This window comes from Dipodomys merriami, unplaced genomic scaffold (assembly GCF_024711535.1).
Source record: "Dipodomys merriami isolate MVZ:Mamm:240054 unplaced genomic scaffold, mDipMer1.0.p SCAF_1, whole genome shotgun sequence".
Classification (NCBI taxonomy): domain Eukaryota; kingdom Metazoa; phylum Chordata; class Mammalia; order Rodentia; family Heteromyidae; genus Dipodomys; species Dipodomys merriami.
In genome coordinates this window covers 110,649,111-110,668,729 of record NW_027202270.1, presented here as the reverse complement: position 1 = coordinate 110,668,729, position 19,619 = coordinate 110,649,111, and the positions used below count along the sequence as shown (strand labels likewise).

At 34.8% G+C, this 19,619-nt stretch overlaps 1 protein-coding gene across 6 annotated transcripts in view; it reads left to right on the top strand.

Annotated features, from left to right (window-relative positions):
• Positions 1-19,235, top strand: part of Klhl28 (kelch like family member 28) — a 42,821-nt gene extending 23,586 nt beyond the window's left edge. For 5 of the 6 annotated variants that reach the window (XM_070027287.1, XM_070027278.1, XM_070027295.1 and 2 more), the window contains exons 2-5: positions 3,494-4,392; positions 7,546-7,989; positions 9,402-9,610; positions 13,994-18,630. In XM_070027287.1, coding sequence (XP_069883388.1) covers positions 3,494-4,392; positions 7,546-7,989; positions 9,402-9,610; positions 13,994-14,157 — 1,716 coding nt within the window. In that variant the 3' untranslated portion in view covers positions 14,158-18,630. Of the gene's footprint in view, positions 1-3,493; positions 4,393-7,545; positions 7,990-9,401; positions 9,611-13,993; positions 18,631-18,710 lie in introns of those variants that run through there. The other variant, XM_070027322.1, reaches the window with a different exon arrangement.
• The last annotated feature ends 384 nt before the right edge of the window (positions 19,236-19,619 follow it).

Below are 19,619 nucleotides of genomic sequence, written 5' to 3'. Positions count from 1 at the left end.
ATGAAGAAACTTTTTATATTAATGTAGTCCCACTTGTCATATCCCTCTCCTATCTGTTGTGCCCCTGGGACTCTATTCAGGAAGTTCCTGTAAGTTCTAATATCTCTCCTACTCTCTCTTGCAGTAGTTTCAGAGTTTCAGGTCTGATGTTGAGGTCTTTGATCTATTTTGAGTTGATGTTAGTGGATGGTGACAAGCAGGGATCCACTTTTAATTTTCTGCATATGGCTGCCCATTTTTCTCAGCACCAGTTTTTGAAGAGGCTCTGTTTTTTCTACTGTATGTTCTTTGCTCCTTTGTCAAATATCAGATGACTCTAAGTATGTGGTTTTATTTCTGGGTTTTCTAATGTGTTTCATTGGCCTTCAGGTCTATTGTTGTGCCAATACCAAGCTCTTTTTGTTATTATGGCTCTGTAGTAGAGTTTGAAATTTGGTATTGTAATACTGCCCGCATTGTTTTTTTTTTTTTGTCTAGAATTGCTTTGGCTAGTCTAGGTCTTTTGTTCTAGGTCTTTTGTTGTTCCATATGAATTTTTGGATTGTTTTCTTTCAGTAAAGAATGTTATTGGGATGTGATAGGGATTGCACTGAATTTATGTTATTTTTTGCAGTATAACCATTTTCACTATTGATTCTACCTATCCAGGAACATGGAAAATCTTTGCATTTCTTAGTATCCTCTTTGATTTCTTCTTTAGATTTTTATAGTTTTTGTTATAGAGATGTTTTACATCTTTGGTTAGGTTGGTTCCTAGCTTATTTTGTTTGTTTGTTTGTTTATTTTGAAGCTATTGCTAATGGGGTTGTTTTCATAATTTCCCTTTCTACTTGTGCATTGTTGGCATATAGGACAGCTACTGGCCAGGCGCCAGTGGCTCATGCCTGTAATCCTAGCTACTCAGGAGGCTTGAGATTTGAAGATCAAGGTTCAAAGCCAGACAAGGCAGGAAAGTCAGTGAGATTATTATCTCCAATTAACCACCAGAAAACTGAAAGTGGCGCTGTGGCTCAACTGGTAGAGAGCTCACCTTGAGCTAGACAGCTCAAGGACAGCACTCAAGCCTGGAGTTCAAGCCCCATGACCGACAAAACAAAACAAAAAAAAACAGAAGGACTATTGATTTTTGGGGGGGGGGGGTGGGGTTAATTTTGTATCCTGCTACTTCGCCAAGTGGTTGATTAGCTACAGGAGTTTTGGGGTGGAGAATTTTAGGTCCTTTATGTATAAGATCATGTCATCTACAAATAGGGATAGTTTAGTTTTTTTTCTTTCCCTATGTGAATACCTTTAATTTCCTTTTCTTGCCTTATTGCTCTGGCTAAGAATTCCAAAACTATAGTGAAGAGGAGTGGAGAGAGTGGGCATCCTTGCCTTGTTCCTGATTTTAGGGGAAATGGTTTTAGTTTTTCCCCATTTAGTATGATATTGGCTGTTCGTCATATGTAGCCATTATTGTTTTAAGGAATATTCCTTCTATTCCATTTTCTCCAAAGCTTTTAACATGAATTGATGTTGTATTTTGTCAAAGGCCTTTTCTGTGTCTTTTGAGATGATCATGTGGTTCTTGTCCTTGGCTTTGTTGACATGGTGAGTTACAATTACTGATTTGCGTGTGTTAAACCAGCCTTGCATCTATGGGATGAAGCATACTTGGTCATAATGTATGATTTTTTTGTATTTGTTTCTGGATTCTGTTGACTAATATTTTATTGAAGAGCTTTGATTCTGTGTTCATCAGAGAGATTAGTCTGTAGTTCTCTTTTTTTGTTGGATCCTTACCTGGTTTGGGGATGAGTGTGATATTGTCTTCATAGAATGAGTTTGGGATTGCTCCCTCTGCTTCTATTTTATGGAAAAGCTTGAGCAATATTGGTATTGGTTCATCTTTAAAAGTCTTACAGAATTCAGAAGTGAATCCATTTGGGCCTAGGGTTTTCCTTGTTGGGAGACCTCTGATTACTTACTTCAACTTTTTGCATGTTATTGGTTTAGCTGGTCTATATCTTCTTGGTTCATTTTAGGCAGTTTGCATATTTCTAAAAATTCATCCATTTCTGCTAGGTTTTGTTCTTTAATGAGTACAGGTTTTGTAAATAGCCCTTTATAATCACTTGGATTTCCTGGATGTTTGTTGTAATATTTTTGGTGGCATCTCTGTGTCTTGTTGATTTGAATTTCCTCTCTTCTTTTTTTCATTAACCTCACAAGTGGTCTGTCAATTTTTTCAAAAAACCAGACTTTTGTTTGATTGATTTTTGTTTGTGGTGGTGGTTATGGGGCCTGAACTCTGGGCCTGGGCGCTGTCCCTCAGCTATTCAGCTCAAGGCTAGCACTCTACCACTTGAGCCATAGTACCATTCTGTTTTTTCTGCTTATGTGGTGCTGAGGAATCGAACCCAGGGTCTCATGCAGACAAGCACTCTACCACTGAGCCACCTTCCCAGCCCATTTCATTGATTTTATGTATATATTTTTAGTATTGATTTTATGTATATATTTTGTTGATTTCTGCCCTAATCTTTGCTCTTTCTCACCATCTATTAGTTTTAGATTTGATTTTTTTTCTAGAGGTTTTAATTACATCATACAGTTATTTACTTGAGCTGTTTCTGTTTTCTTTTATGTGTGCACTTAGGGCTATTAACTTTCTTCTCAACACTGATTTTGCTGCACCCAGAGGTTCCATTGTGATGTGTTTTCATTTTCATTGAATTGTGAGAACTTTCTAATTTCTTCTTTAATTTATTCTTTGACCCAGGTGTTTCAGTAGTGTGTTATTCAGCACTATGTAGTGGAGTGATTTCTGCAGTGTGTGGTGTTGTTGAGAACTAGCTTGATTCTACTGTGATCAGAGAGGATGCAAGGGATTATTGTCAATCCTCTTGCTTAGGTTCTTTGTGTGTACTATGATGTGATCTGTTTTGGAGAATGTTCCATGGGCTGCTGAGATCACTGATTTTGCTATAGTTACTGAATTGACAGCAATGATACTTTTGTTTGTTAAATTATTGAATTTTGGCAGAAGAGTATGAGTAGATGTAATTTCTTTCCAATTGATATTACTGATATGGTTATTGAAGAAATAGTCAATTAGCTAGTATTGTTTCAAAACTAATTTTGCTTTAATACATTTTCTTCCCACATTTGCATTTTGCTCCAGTGATAGCTTAGATTTGGCTTTTTGAAGGTAAACAGAATGATAGATTTGACAGTTTTAATCAGTAAGTCTATACTCCAGAGACCTTTATTGTTTAGAGTTTATCATGTAAGATTTGGGGCCTCCATTTGCTAATATCTGTCACAGTGGAGGTGAATTAGATGAAAATTAAATTACCTTCAATTTTTTTTGCTCTACAATTTAGAAGTTAGAAACCAACACACAGAAAGCAAATAATAAATCTAATAAATCTGAATGTATTATTTGAAATATAATCAGCTTGACATGATTACTTTGAAATAACTTTCTGTACTTTTTATTTTTTTTTTGTAGATGGACCACACATCCCCAACCTACATGCTTGCTAACTTAACCCACTTGCATTCTGAACAACTTCTGCAAGGATTAAACCTTCTTCGTCAACATCACGAACTGTGTGACATCATTCTTCGTGTAGGGGATGTTAAAATTCATGCACACAAAGTGGTACTTGCCAGCATTAGCCCATATTTCAAAGCTATGTTCACTGGAAACCTTTCTGAAAAAGAGAACAGTGAGGTTGAGTTTCAGTGCATTGATGAAACTGCTCTTCAGGCCATTGTAGAATATGCCTATACAGGAACTGTTTTCATTTCTCAGGATACAGTTGAAACTCTCCTTCCAGCAGCAAACCTACTTCAGATAAAGCTGGTCCTGAAAGAGTGTTGCGCATTTCTTGAAAGCCAACTTGATCCTGGTAATTGTATTGGAATTTCTCGTTTTGCAGAGACATATGGTTGTCATGACCTTTATTTGGCAGCCACTAAATACATATGCCAGAATTTTGAAGCTGTTTGCCAGACAGAAGAGTTTTTTGAACTTACACATGCTGATTTGGATGAAATTGTCTCCAACGACTGTTTGAATGTAGCTACAGAGGAGACTGTTTTTTATGCATTAGAATCTTGGATCAAATATGATGTACAAGAACGCCAGAAGTACCTAGCACAGCTACTGAACAGTGTACGATTACCATTATTGAGTGTTAAATTTCTTACTAGGCTATATGAAGCAAATCATCTTATTCGGGATGATCGTGCTTGTAAACATCTTTTGAATGAAGCCCTAAAGTACCACTTCATGCCTGAACATAGACTCTCTCATCAGACAGTCTTGATGACTCGACCGCGCTGTGCTCCCAAAGTACTTTGTGCAGTAGGAGGGAAATCTGGGCTCTTTGCCTGTTTGGATAGGTAATTAGAAGGTTTTCTTAAAGGAGTGATGTTATTAGATTTTATGCTTTTTAAATGTGCTTATGTTCAGTATTTTTAAAAAATTTACTTTCCTTTGTTTTCGTTATTGCTTCTTTTTGTTTTTTTTCTTCTTAAAATCCATCATTGTATTAATCACATTGTTATCCATTTTCTTCAAAACTCAGTTATTAACATTTATACCCACCAGAGCATTCTCATTTATCTATATTACCTACTTACTACCTTTTTTTTCTGAAACCAACTACATCTTTATTGGGACAAACCAGGCTGGAGGGGATATTTATTCTTGTCAACTGTATAAGAAAATGCTAAAGAAGAGAACTAGGAACCCGGGATGAGAGTAGACTGAGGACAGGAATGGGTTTGAAAAAAAACAATTAATTAGAATCATCAAAGAAATAAAAAACAGGATATTGCTGTAAATTGTGGGCTTTATGTGCAATTCGTTTTTTTTTCTATGTGTTTTCTTTAAGAAATGGCTTAGATGTCTTTCTCCCCAGTAAGAAGGCATAGGAAAGAAAAGGATTAATTAGTGAATTAATTTCATGAGGTCAGCCAGGACAATTTTAGCAATAAAAAAACCCTGAGCAAATAGTTAGAAAATAAAGGAATTTAAATCTGTCAACACAAAAAGGAATATAACCAACAGTGTAAAATACATAGAAAGGTAGACCATTCTTCTTTTTTTTTTTTTGGTAGACCATTCTTAGATATTTCATCGGCACCTTAATGTCTAAAACTAAACACATTATTTTCTCCCTTAAAGTGGTTCCTCACCTTGTATTCTCCTAGTATATAATCATCTAAACAATTATTTAATGAAGAAATAACATTCATCTTTGAAAGATTTCTCTCTTCCTATCACATTCCTTTTTTGTATTTATCTAAGTACCAAATCCTGTCAGTATACTCTCTTAAAGCATTTCTAATTTTATGATGCATTTTCTCTCTTTGGTACTTCTATTCTTAACTTACCTGTTCTTCTAAACCTCACATCACTTGGATGCTAATCTTGAGCTTTCAATCGTCTTCTGTAAGGAAAAATCTTTTGCATATTATTCTAAAATATAAATCTGGTCGTTTTACTACCCTCTTTGAAATAGTTTTTTAATATACATAAACTTTTTATCATGGTGTACAATAACGTCTTTGATTTGGCTCATGTTTAGTATTCATTGCTTGATTTATCATATCAGAGATATAACAGATATATCAGAGATATAACAGAGATATATCAGAGATATAAAGATGAAAACAGCTATTCTCCTTTGGCAATGTGAACATCATTAATGACTTTTTTATCTAATAATTCAGAATGAGTTAATTAAGCTTTGGTGCTGTTGGAGATACATGAGTGTATTTTGCATGTGTGAATAGGACATAAACATTTGTAGACCAGGGATACAATAGTATTGTCTCCCCTAAGCATTCATGTTTTCAAGTTTAATCCATACTATTTGGTAATAAGAGGTTGAAACTTAACCTACCCATGGTATTTAAATGTAGAACCTTTGGGAAGTGATTTGAATTAAAATCACATGGGTAAAATCCTCTGACTGAATACTGGTAGCTTATGCCTATAATACTAGCTACTCAAGAGGCTGAGATCTGAGGATCAAGGTTATAAGCCAGCTATGGCAAACAAATTTGAGAGACTCTTGTTGCCACTTAATTGGCAAAAAAAAAAAAAAAAAGTGGAGTTGTGGCTCGACTGATAAGAGTACCAGCCTTGAGTGAAAAAGCTGAGGAAGAGCTCAAGATCCTGAGTTCAAGCCTCAGTACCAGCACAAACACACACACACACACACACACACACACACACACACACACACACACACACACACACACACACACACACACACACACACAGAGAGAGAAAAGAGAGTACCCACACATACATACACATACTCACACACATATACTTAGCATACTCCCTGCCTCTTACTATGAGTTGTCCTGAACTTACTCTTCAGGCAAGAAGGCTGTCAAAGCATGAATCCTCCAACCATGGACTATAACTATCAGCCAAAAGTATCCTCTTCTCTATAATTCATGAAGTCTGTGGAATTGGTGTCATTAATAATAGAAAACAGACTAAAACAACCCAATAGACTACTACTAGCAATACTTTTGAAGTTCTTATGCCCTTGCATGCTGCCATCTCTGAAATAGCGTGAGAAAGTAATTTGTTTATTTGCACTGGCACAATATTATGATCTAGTATATGGACATACTATAATCTTTCTTCCTACAATGGGAATTTTAAGTATTAAACTCATATACATGCAAATAAGTGTACAAATCCCCTGTCTGTAGCTCAACAAATTGAACATTGCAAATTAGTTCAATCCACAGAGTATGACCAGCACCAGAAGCCAGCTTGAACTGTTTTCCCAACCCAACGGTAATCACTATCTGCTTTCCGATCCAGAAATGTGTTTTTCATGCTTTTGAATATATTGAATATATTGCTTTCAAATATATTCTTTTGAATTTGGTATCTTTCAGTGTTACACATGTAAGATTCACCTCAGGAAAATGCAGCTGTAGTTCATTGATTTTTTTCATTACTATATAATATTTTTGTATAACATCACAATTTATCCATTTTATGGTATATATGTATTTAGATTGCTTTCTATTTTTTGTTATTAGACATAATATTGCTATGAACATCTTTGTACATATACACATGTATATGTGTTTCTTCAGTATATATCTAAGAATGGAATTGTTCAGCCATAGGACAGATATACTATGCCTTATTTAACTATTCCTTTTGATGGATTTTTGTGTTATAATTTAATTAAAATTTGTATATGTGTTTCCTAATGCAAAATTTAGTAGAAGTTAGATTAGGAATACAGGAATGAAGATATACCTATGTGTTTGACTTTATTAGTTAATGTATCAATGTTTGCTAAGGTAATTTGTACCAACTGATAACTTGGAGTAACCATTCCTTGCTCCACATTGTTTCCAACAGTTTTTATTATCTAACTTTAAATTTGTGCCAATCTGGATTATGTGTCATAGTGAGTTTAATTTTGCATGTCCCTTATTAATGAGAGTCAACATTTTTTATGAGCCATTTCGGCTTTGTAATTTTAATTTTTTCTGCTTATTCTTTAGTGTGGAGATGTATTTTCCTCAAAATGACTCTTGGATTGGTTTGGCACCCCTAAACATTCCTCGCTATGAGTTTGGAATATGTGTTTTAGACCAAAAGGTGTATGTTATAGGTGGTATTGAAACAAATGCGCGTTCTGGCGTCACTATCAGAAAACATGAAAATTCAGTAGAATGTTGGAATCCTGATACGAATACCTGGACTTCACTAGAGAGTATGAATGAGAGCCGAAGTACTCTTGGAGTAGTAGTACTTGCAGGAGAACTTTATGCTTTAGGTGGATATGATGGACAGTCTTATTTACAATCTGTAGAAAAATATATTCCCAAATTAAGAAAATGGCAACCTGTGGCACCAATGACTACGACAAGAAGTTGTTTCGCGGCAGCTGTTTTGGATGGAATGATATATGCCATTGGTGGGTATGGTCCTGCTCACATGAACAGGTATTTAATCACATTGTGTCTCAGATTTTTAAAGGCATTATTGAAAAGTATTTCTTAATAATTTATGTGTATGAGTGAGCTTCCTCTTTAATATTTTCAAGTAAGATTGATTGTGTATACAGGATTTTCTTATATGCCTAGGATTCAAATCCCTCCTTTTAAATCTCACATTAACTCAATAAATTTAAATAGATTGTTTTAAAACTCAGATACCTAAAAATTAAGAATTAGACCATTTTAGATTTATGCGTTTATATGAGTTTATTTGGCTTTGTATTAATTTCTTGTTAAAGAAATAAAAATTTAATTCCTGTATTGCAATATAATGCATCATAAATTTAAATTCTTATTTAAATACTCCTTTCTGGATTATGATTCTCTGAACATATATGAATTGTCATATATCTGGGTGGTCCTAAAAATCAGAAACATAAAGATCCCTGTACTCTGTAATATATCCTCCAAATAATAGTATATGTGAAGCTGAGCACTGGTGGCTCATGCCTGTAATCGCAGCTACCCAGGAGTGTGAGATCTGAGAATCACAATTTGAAGCCAGCCTTGGTAGTAAAGTCTGTGAGACTCTGATGTCCAGTTAGCTATCAAAAAGCTAGAAATGTAGCTGTGACTCAAATCTAGAGTTGCCAGGCATGAGTGAAAAAGCTAAGAGACAGCCAGTTGGAGTCATGGGACTTATCACCAAAAACAAAAGTAGATGTGAGAAAATAAAAGTTTAAAGTTACTGCTTCATAGATAACTATTCATAATCCTGAATCCTCATTGAAAAATGATATTCTGAAGATTTTTATCTCTAATAGTAATTGTAATTGGAGAGGTAGGTGTTTTACTGATTGTGAGCAATTTTTTTTTTTTGCCAGTCCTGGGGCTTGCACTCAGGACCTGGGTGCTGACCCTGAGCTTCTTTTGCTCAGGGCTAGTACTCTACCACTTGAGCCACAGTGCTACTTCTGGCTTTTTCTGTGTATGTGATACTGAGAAATTGAACCCTGGGCTTCATGCATGCTAGGCAAGCATTCTACCACTAAGCCGCATTCCTAGCCCTGAGGGTGAGCATTTTAATAGTAAACTATTATGGTTATATGTAACTACTGTGCTATTTCATATAAAGGATGTGTGCATACATGGGGGAATCCCGAAATCAGGAACCCCCCCCCCCACACACACACACTTGGATACCTAGAATGACTCATAAAAGAATAGTATACTACTTACTATTGCACCCTATACACAAGGTAAACTTTTATCCAGAAACCTTATCTAGACTATGTGGAAGAAATTACTTGTGTTTTATCTCTTTATTTGAACTTTCAACTGGTGGGTTTGAGTTTTGCTTTGGAAGGGAGAGTGACACAAAGATCTTGAACTAATTCTTTTTTCATGAATATTTGCAGTGTGGAGCGTTACGATCCAAGTAAGGATTCTTGGGAGATGGTTGCATCCATGGCAGATAAAAGGATTCACTTTGGCGTGGGAGTCATGCTAGGCTTTATTTTTGTGGTGGGCGGACATAATGGTGTCTCACATTTGTCAAGCATTGAAAGATATGACCCTCATCAAAATCAGTGGACTGTGTGTAGAAGAATGAAAGAACCCAGAACAGGTAATATTTATTAGTTTGTTCATTTATTTGTTTTGCAGTACCGTAAATTAAACCCAGATCCTTGTATATTTATAGGCTGTGCACACTAAGCTGCCTTCCCAGCCCATAATAATTTATCAATTTCTTAACAAATAGGCCAGTGTTTGCTATAGTGCTACTTTTGGAATAGTACTATCTTTAAACGTAGCAGTAAAGATATTATTTGTTCAGAGAAGAATAACTTTTTTGTTGTAAACTTGAAAGACAACTAGGTAGAAAAACCATTTCAGTTTACTTAAGGTGCCATTGTTTATTGTATGATATTACAAATTTAGGAAATGCATTTTGGGAAATGTTGTTTTTTTACCTAGAACCTTTTTTTGTCCATATAACACTTCATCATTTTATGTTTTACATTAACATAATAATTATACAGAAGGAGTTTCATGACATTTATACATGCATATATCTTGATTATATTTACCCCTTTCATCTTATTTTGTTCTCCTTTCCTCTCCCACCGATCCTCTTCCTACACTTTCTACTTTCTTTCTTTCTTTCTTTCTTTTTTTTTTTTTTTGTTAGTCATGGGGTCTGAACTCTGGGCCTGGGCACTGTCCCTCAGCTCTTCAGCTCAAGGCTAGTGCTCTACCACTTGAGCCATAGCACCACTTCCAGCTTTTTCTGCTTATGTGGTCTGAGGAATCGAACCTAGGGCCTCATGCATGCAAAGCAAGCACTCTTCTACTGAGCCACCTTCCCAGCCCTCTTTCTACCTTCATGTGTAGGTTTTACCTCATATATATGGAGCTCTGAGTCACTGATTTTCCTGAAATGAGATAATCTCATTCTTCTTATTGGCTGAACTTAATAAATATATATCTGTATGTGTATATGTACACACATACATAAATACATGTATGTATGTGTTTATATATACATGTATATCTTTATCATCCACTGATGAGGACTTAGGATAATACCATACTTGGCTATTGTGCATACTGCCACAATAAACATGAGTGTTCAGGTACATTGATTCCTTTGGGCATATACACAGTAGTGGCAAAGGAGTTCATAATGGCAGCCCTATTTATTTTCAGGAACTTCAGTATTAGTTTCCATAGTGGCCACAGTAATTTCCATCCAACCCAGAGTATGCCTGCATCCTTGTCAGCATTTGTTGTTTTTGTTCTCTTGATGATAACTGTTCTGATGAGTGGAATGAAATCTCTGATTTTCAATTTTTGGGGGATCCTTTGGATCCTCTGAGACTTATAGTATATCTGTTGTAATACCCTCCACCCCTTTTAAAAATAATGTTATTTTCCCCTTTAGTTTAGCTAAGGATTTGCCATCTTGTTTATTTTTTCAAAGATCCAGCTCAACTCATTGAATAATAATTTGTATTGGTCTTTAGTCTCCATTTTACTAATTCTGCCTGACCTTTGGAGATTTGTTCTTTTTTCTAAGATCTGAGATGCATCATATAGGGTTTTGTTAGTTTTATATCTCTCTAGCTTTTTAATGCAGGTGCTCATAGCCATAAATTTCCCTTTTAGAATTCCTTTACTATATCACAAAGGTTTTTATTAACTTGTGGTTTTGTTTGACTCTAGGAAATTTTAATTTTCTTCCTGACCAAACTAACCATACCAAAAGTGTATTTATTATTCATGCTCCATATAGTTGCTCCATGTAGCTTACCTTGCTATCAATTTCTAATTTCATTGCATTATGATCTGTTTGGAAAATTATTCCAACTGTTTTTTATTTGCTAAGATTTGCTTTATAGCCTAAAATGTGATCTAGTTCAGAAAGATCTATGGGTTGCTGGAAACAATGTTTATTCTTTATGTGTCAGATAGAATATTCTTTAGATATTTAAGTCCACAAAGTCTATGGTGAAGTTTAATTCCAAAGTTTCTTTATAAATGTTTTTTGTCTGATAATTTCTCTATTAAAGAAAGTGGGATATTGAATTTACTCACTATTAGTGTACCTGTGTACCTGGACTTATGTGTTTCTTCATGTCCAGTAATGTTTTGTTTTGAAATTGTGTAAAATAATATTCAGTACACTTATTTACAAATTGCATCTGTTTTGGGGGGGAGAGGGGCTCCTGTGCTTGAACTCAGGGCTTGGGCACTGTCCCAAGCACTGTGCTCGAGGCTAGTGCTAGGATTATAGGTGCCCAGCTTAATTACATCTTTTTAATAGATTATTCTCATTATTAATATGTAGTGACATTATCTCTTTTGACTAACTTTGGCTTGAAGTCCACTTTGTTGGATAAGAGTATGGCCATGAGCTAGGTGGCTCACTCCTGTAATTCTAGCTACTCAGTAAGCTGAGATCTGAGGAGTGCAGATCAAAGCTAGTCCAGGCAGAAGAGTTCATGAGGGACACTTACCTCCAATTAACTAGCAAGAAACTGGAAGTGGCAGTGTGTTTCAAGTGATAGAGCAAACAGTCTTGAATTGAAAAAGCCAAGTCAGAGCTAATGCTAGTGCGCGCGCACACACACACACACAGTGTAGCTATGAAAAGCTATGAAATAAGTTAATAGAAAAGTCCAAAGAGAATTGTGGCGTATGAAGCTTGCAAATGGCAAGATAAGGTGATAACCAAAACTTGTGTGACAAGGAAATGGGGACAAAAGTCTACTAAGAATGAAGTAAAAAGGCAAGAATGAGGCAATAACATGGGACATTACATCTTTTTTTTCCTTTTTTTGCCAGTCCTGGGGTTGGCAAAAAAGAACTCAGGGCCTAGTCGCTGTCCCTGAGTCTGTTTGTGCCCAAGGCTCTACTCTACCACTTGAGCCACAGCGCCACTTCCAGCTTTTTCTGAGTCTAAGAGTCTCATGGTCTTTCCTGCCCAGGCTGGCTTCAAACAATGATCCTCAGATCTCAGCCTCCTTAAGTAGGTTAGACTACAATTTGCTTCATAGAGAAAACAAACCAAATACATTATACTGCAGGTAAAGTGAAAATATTTTTTACTTGTCTCATTATTAAGTTTCTTATGGAAATGCTTTAGAAATATTTCTCTTATTTCTGATTAAATAAACACACCATAGCCATTCAAGGAGGGGCTGGGAATGTAGTTCAGTGGTAGAGTGCTTGCCTAGCATGCATGAGGCCCTGGGTTTGATTCCTCACTACCACTTAAACAAGATAATAATAATAATAATAATAATAATAATAATAATAATAATAATAATAATAATAAAGAAATTTTTAAAAATTTAAGGAAAAATGAAAGTTCAAAATGGAATGAACTGTTTAAGCATTTACTATAATTAGCTTATTTTGTAACCATGAGAATTTTTTAATTAGGGTAGATTTATTCTATTTAGAACTGTACGTGATAATGTATAAAGCATAAAGTATGTAGTTCAATATATTTGAAAACCTGACAGAATGATTCCTAGAAAATGTATATCAATAGATTATTAAACATATAGAAAGAAAGACAGAGTAGAGTAGACCAAAGAAGGAAGACAAGATGAACTCAGTGACCAGAGATTCAGGACAAACCAGAGAGGGACACTCTCTACCAAAATAGAGGCTGTGGGGCTTTAAGGGATGGGATATGGGGGAATGAGACTGGGCACAGAGTAGCTCAGGGGCAGGAAGTTGATATTTGTGATATGGCCACAGGGACCAGCAGCCAGATTAAGAGAGATTGAGTTGAGCAAAACCTAATAGCCAAATGCTATTCTCTTTCAAGAAATGGCATTAGACCATTCCTGATTCATCAAAAATAGTACCTTTTTTTTTTTGGCAGTCGTAGGGCTTGAACTCTGGGCTTGGGCACTGTCCCTCAGCTCTTCAGCTTAAGGCAAGTGCTCTACCACTTAAGCCACAGCGCCACTTCTGGTTTTCTGGTGGTTTATTGGAGGTAATAGTCTCACGGACTTTCCTGCCTGGGTGGCTTTGAAGCGTGATCCTCAGATCTCAGCCTCCTGAATAGCTAAGATTACAGGTGTGAGCCACTGTTCTGGGCTTATTACATTCTTAATAGTACATTAAGATTGTATAATGCGTGACGAGATCTGATCATCACAGAATACATACATATATTGAAATGTCAGTGCTCCCTATGAATATGTACAATTACAATGTCTTCCTTAATAATAATTTCCTATAATGAAAGAGGGGAGAGTAGGATTGGAAAGCAGAGGTGAAGGAAGAATTTGGCTTTTACTTTTGTATGAAAGGTACAATTTTGCAGTACTTACTGCTATCTTGCTGTTATTAATAATACAATATTGTTACTGCTATTATAATAGGTTGATGAAATGTGTGAGGAAAATATTGAAGTGTAAATTCACTTGTTCCTCTTCAGAAAAAGTCTGCTTCATGTCTGTCTCTCTCTTTTTTTAACCTACCTTTCCAGGAGTTGGTGCTGCAGTAATCGATAACTACCTTTATGTGGTTGGTGGTCACTCGGGGTCTTCCTATCTGAACACAGTGCAGAAATATGACCCTATCTCAGATACATGGCTGGATTCAGCTGGCATGATATACTGTCGCTGCAATTTTGGATTAACTGCACTTTGACAATTGGGAACCCTTGTGAATAGCATGAAAAGATGTCCAGTTTTCTGAAACCTAAAAGCTACAGTGCTTTTTGTGTGTGTGTGTGCGTGTGTGTGTGCGTGCGTGTGTGCGCGCGCCAGTCCTGAGGCATGTACTCAGGGCCTAGGCATTGCCCCTGAGCTTTTTTGATCAAGGCTAGCACTCTACCACTTGAGCCACAGCTCCACTTCCAGCTTTTTGGTGGTTAATTGGAGATGTAAGTCTCATGGACTATCCTACCCAGGCTGACTTCAAATTGTGATCTTCAGATCTCAAGCCTCCTGAGTAGTTAGGATTATATAAGGCATGAGCCACTAGCGCCAAGCCACATTGCTTTCTTTTAACTTGAAATGGCTTGAAGACTCAGACTTTTGAGTTGTTGGTACTTTTGAATTGGCAAATAGTTTTGGTTTCCTCTTGGTTCCACAATAAATCAATAGTTAAGGAAAAAGGAAAGACTTTGCCAATTGAATTGTGCACTTTTTTCCTAAGACTGGGATAGGCTACTTTATGTTCCCATGTGTATATGTAGAGAAATCTTGCTGCTTTTATTATTATTATTATTATTATTATTATTATTATTATTATTATTATTATAGTCTTCCTTTCTTGATGCATATTATGATTTAGTTGTATGAAAGAGGTAGTCGATTGTAGAGTGTATGGAACAACTGAAAAGAATGTTTATACTCCTTGTAGGATGCAAATTTCATATGCTTCACGTATTTTATACAAAGGGCTGCTTTTACTTTCAGTACTTTTAAGGGTTGTAAATAGATGCCATGGCAAGTCATCTGGATATTCTTTCAGGTAACAGCTTTGGAGCTAGTGGTGTAGTAAGTCTGCAAAAGAGTTTCTTTTATTACCTTATTTGGGTGTATTCATTTTTTATACATGTGTAAGTTAATGCTGGATGAATTTTGTTACTCTTCTATGCTGTCATAAGCATGGATAGAGTTGGTATCAGTTTCAATTTTTCTTTAGTAGTTCAGCACGCTTCCCAGTGTTGCTGCAGGTATTTTAAGTGTTTAGTAGCCTGCTTGATGCACTCTTCATTTTTTTCATATACCTGAAATAATTTTAGTTTTTTAAAAGATTTTTATTTGCTTTTATGATATATTCAGATATACAAATGGTGCTAACTATAAGATTTGTCACAAGGCCGTAACTGATGTGTGTTTTTTTTTTTTTTTTGGTTCCTTAGTGTAAAATATGCATGACTGCTTTGTCTTTGTCTTTTCTTTTTACTGGCTTGATTAACTGTGTTTATTAAAAATGTTAGTGATTATATTAATGTTAAATCCAAAAATCATCTAAATGGATTATATCCTGCTTTTCTTGGTTTTTAAATAATGATTAAGGGAAGATACATTTTGTTTTTGTACATGTGCTAGAGATTTCATATCCTTAAAACAGAAATATATGCATTAAATATAAAGGACTAGGTAGTTATTCATTAGTTTGTTCACTTCTTAGGTAACTGAATATTTTAAAGTTATTGAAGAAAACTGGAACTTGATGTTTACTTCAGTAATGGTTCTAAATTTGGTTCTGCTTTGACTAAAGAAATGTTTGCAGTAGCCAAGGACAGCTTTTTTTTTTTAAGGAAGTTAGTTTATTTTAGCATGTTTTAGTAAATGCATTAGAACTTGCATTTTCATTATAATGACGGTACTTGTGTGTTTGGTACTGTAGTAATCTTGTTTTCATTTCCTTGATTTTCTTTTTTAACTATTCATTATGTCTTTATAAGTCTCTGTAGGCCAGTGCGTTTCCCCCCAGCCCCCAGGAAGAACTTCATACTGCATTTTTAAGTGCCATAATATCCTAAACTATTATTAAGAAGCCATTTGTAATTACAGAAGTTCAATTGTTAGCATACCTGTTGTTTCTTAAAACTATAACCAAGCAATTTGTAGCTAGCTCTCCTTGTTCTTCCATAAACTACTAGTTGTAGACTTCAGAATATACTACAAAATGATGTAATTCTCTTTAATCATGAAAGTAGTATCATGCTTTATGAATATTTGTGCAGATTGTAAGGTGATTTTTAGTCTCATTTAGAACTCACAGAAGCTACTAATAAAATCAGCTGAATTTTTTATGTTGCTTGTTTGAATAACATAATGATATATAGCAATAACTTTTTCATTGATCTAAATAATTCTGTTGAATAGAAATAAGGTGCACTATTGTGGATAGCCTAAACTTTGTTTAAAGCAAAACAATTAAAAATAGGTTCCATCACATACTTAGTTCCCCAACTCAGTTGCCTTTATTTGTCAAATTATTAAACAAATACATTTATACTATTTTTAATCTTCTCTTTCCACAAAATAGAAGGATATGAAAGACCATGAACGTTAAACCAATGAAATACCATAGAATATCTATACCAGTCATTTTATTTTGTTTTACTCATGTATACCACTATCAAAGTAGTTTATAATATATAATCATTTGCAAATGAGTTCAAAAGTACACCCTAATCATTATTTTTTAAAACTCTAAATTTCATCTTGATGAAGACTAAATGTAAGACATCTTGACCTATAGTAGGAATCATATAGCAAAGAACAAATTGTGAGCACCCACCTCTGAAGGGAAGAAAAAATGTCATTCAAAAATAGAAATATATTGAGATTTCTGTTGCACTGTGGTGAACAGCCAGTGATACTAATATGACCTGAGATCTGGAAAGTTTATAATACAGCTTTCTCTTGAAAATCCGTGGAGTTTTATTATGAATAATTTGTAAGTCGTGAATTTAAAGCTACATATTTCTTCTATTAAAAAGGACCAAACCCTTGGTCATAAATCCCTAGATTTAATTGTATTATACCCTATATACATTCAGACAAGGACAGGAAAGCTATTTAAGACTATGCAGAAATAATTTTGGAAAGAATGAAAGAGGAAAATAGAAATAAATCAATGAAAGATAATGACTTAATTTGAAAGGAATATTTGACTATGTAATTCTTGTTGGATGTAGTAATAGAACTTAACAGATTTTTAAAAATTTAACCTAAAGGGCATTTATAAGTTGCATTTGTAATTGGTAATCTTGTTTAAATATAAATGATATTAAATTATAGGAAGTGTATCAAGTGATAGAAAAATGCCATTAGGTTTTGAATTTTTGTTTTGATACTTTGACATATATGGAGAGATTACTAGATAAAGGAGAAACTCCCAGAGCTTGTAAAACAGTATCTATCTGTTGAAATAGAAATATGTTCTCACTCAAAAGAACAAAATGTAGTGGAGTAATCCTATAACCCAATAACTTTATGGTAAAGTGTGATTCTGTTTTCTTCCAACATCATAAGTAATTAGACATCTAGTTTATTTATAAGCAATTCTATAAGCATGAAAATGAATCATGAAAATCCTGATAATTATAGGACATTACATTTCCTGGAATTGGGTAATGTACTTTCTAGAACAACAACAAAACTGTAGGAAAGAAAAAAATGTAGAATATTCAGGCTCTGGCTAATATTGAGGAAAATGTATGTATATATCATATTGTGTTTATTTTCACTTTTGGTATTGGATTCCTGGTATTGTCACCTAAGTGCTCATTTTCAGGAAAATCAGATTCTTCAATAAACATACTGCTTAAAGTTCAATAAACTTGTGATAACCTCTATAACCTCTTTAGTCAGGAAGTTAAGAAATTATAAGATGTCATATGTCAAGTTAACATCCAGTTCTATTTCTGAACCTTTTTACTCCTTTGTAAATAGCATTTTAATTAGGTGTAATTTAATTAATGATTCTGTGGCTGGATATGTATTGGATTTTCATTTAAGCTCTATTGATTCAGTGTTGAAATACATTTCAAAAGACTGAGGAATACAATAAGTACAAAACATATTAAATATTAAAAGGTTTACAAACGTAGTAAGTGTGGAGTCAAAATCGTTTATATCTGTAGAGAGAAATTATATCTTTTATATTACATATCTATGTCTTCAATATTAACTAGATAAAATTTGTTGTTTATTTAGTCAAGTTACCATGTATAAAATCCTATTTATTTTAAAATACAAAGCAAAAATTTCCAAGTTTGCCTTAAAATACAAATGAAATTGAAGAACTGGATGATAATGCCTATATTTTTGCCTTATGAATCGTGTTGTATCATAAACCAGAAATGGTTTAGATTTTAACAGGATTCTGAAATTCTGTAGGTGTAGAGTACTAATATTTGTACTCAGTTTCAAAGAATGTGATTTAGTTGTGAGTAATGTTAATATTTAAATGTTTTTATACCTGTATTTTACCTCTGAATATATACCTTTTTAGCATCAGGGTTTTATTTTTGTTTACATAGTTAAGTGGCATTTAACTTGTTGACAGTTGTATTCCTTTGTCTCTTAAAAGTTCTTTGTGCATATTATTGTGGTAATGCTCTGATGGTTATGGTTAAATTTCATTGAATGTGAAGTATTTAAAATAAAATTTAAAATTGTAAATGTGTATCATACTATAATTGTGAACTGAACTTCATTATTCTTGTCTCTTAGATTCTTTTTTGGTGGACAGGTATAGCTCTCAGTTGAAGTGGAAGGCCGTGGTGGCTCACATTTTTAAATTTGGGTGCGCAGGAGGCTGAGATCCAGAGTATCCTAGTTCAAAGCAGGATCAAGCAGAGAAGTCCATGAAACTCCATCTCCATAAAATAACAAGCAAAAAGCTGTGCTAGAACTATGACTCAAGTGATAGAGCATCAGGGAGCAAACCAGATCCAGTGAATGAATATGAAGCCCAAGTTCAAACCCTAGTACCATGGGAGAAAAAAAATGTTGCGATGGATTCAGCAAGGGGGAAGAAGCCTGTAATCTCAGTAGTCCTTAAGAGACAGAGAGGCATTTTTGAAGCCAGTGAGGTTACAGATTGAGATTCATCTCAATAAAAAAGTGGAGATGGGCCTGAGGTAGGTACTCCTTTACCTCATCACCAGGTTGTAATGAAAACAGGTCTAAGACCAAATTCTGTCTCACAGAAAGCTCAGTAAGCAAGCTCAATTTCTATCCTTTTAGATTCTCTAACTAGACTAACAAAAAGGGGGGAAGGGTTAGCCAGGCCTGGGTGGCTCACACCGTAATCCTACCTACTGAGGGGGCTGAAATCTCAGAATTTCCAAAGCCAGCTGGGGCAGGAAAGTTCAGAAGACTTATCTCTACTCAAAAAGACAAAAGTGGAGGTATAGCTCAAGTGGTAGATTACTAGTGTTCAGCAAAAAAGCTCAGGGATAGCACCCTGAGTTACGCCCCAGGATCAGCACACACACACACGTGCTCACTCATGCACACGCACACACAAATGGGGAGATTTAAGCAGTATCTGTAAAGCATCTCGTAGCATCAAATCAGCAACAATTATATATATATAATGAGTGCTGCCAACAATTGAATGACAGGTGCCATTTTCTT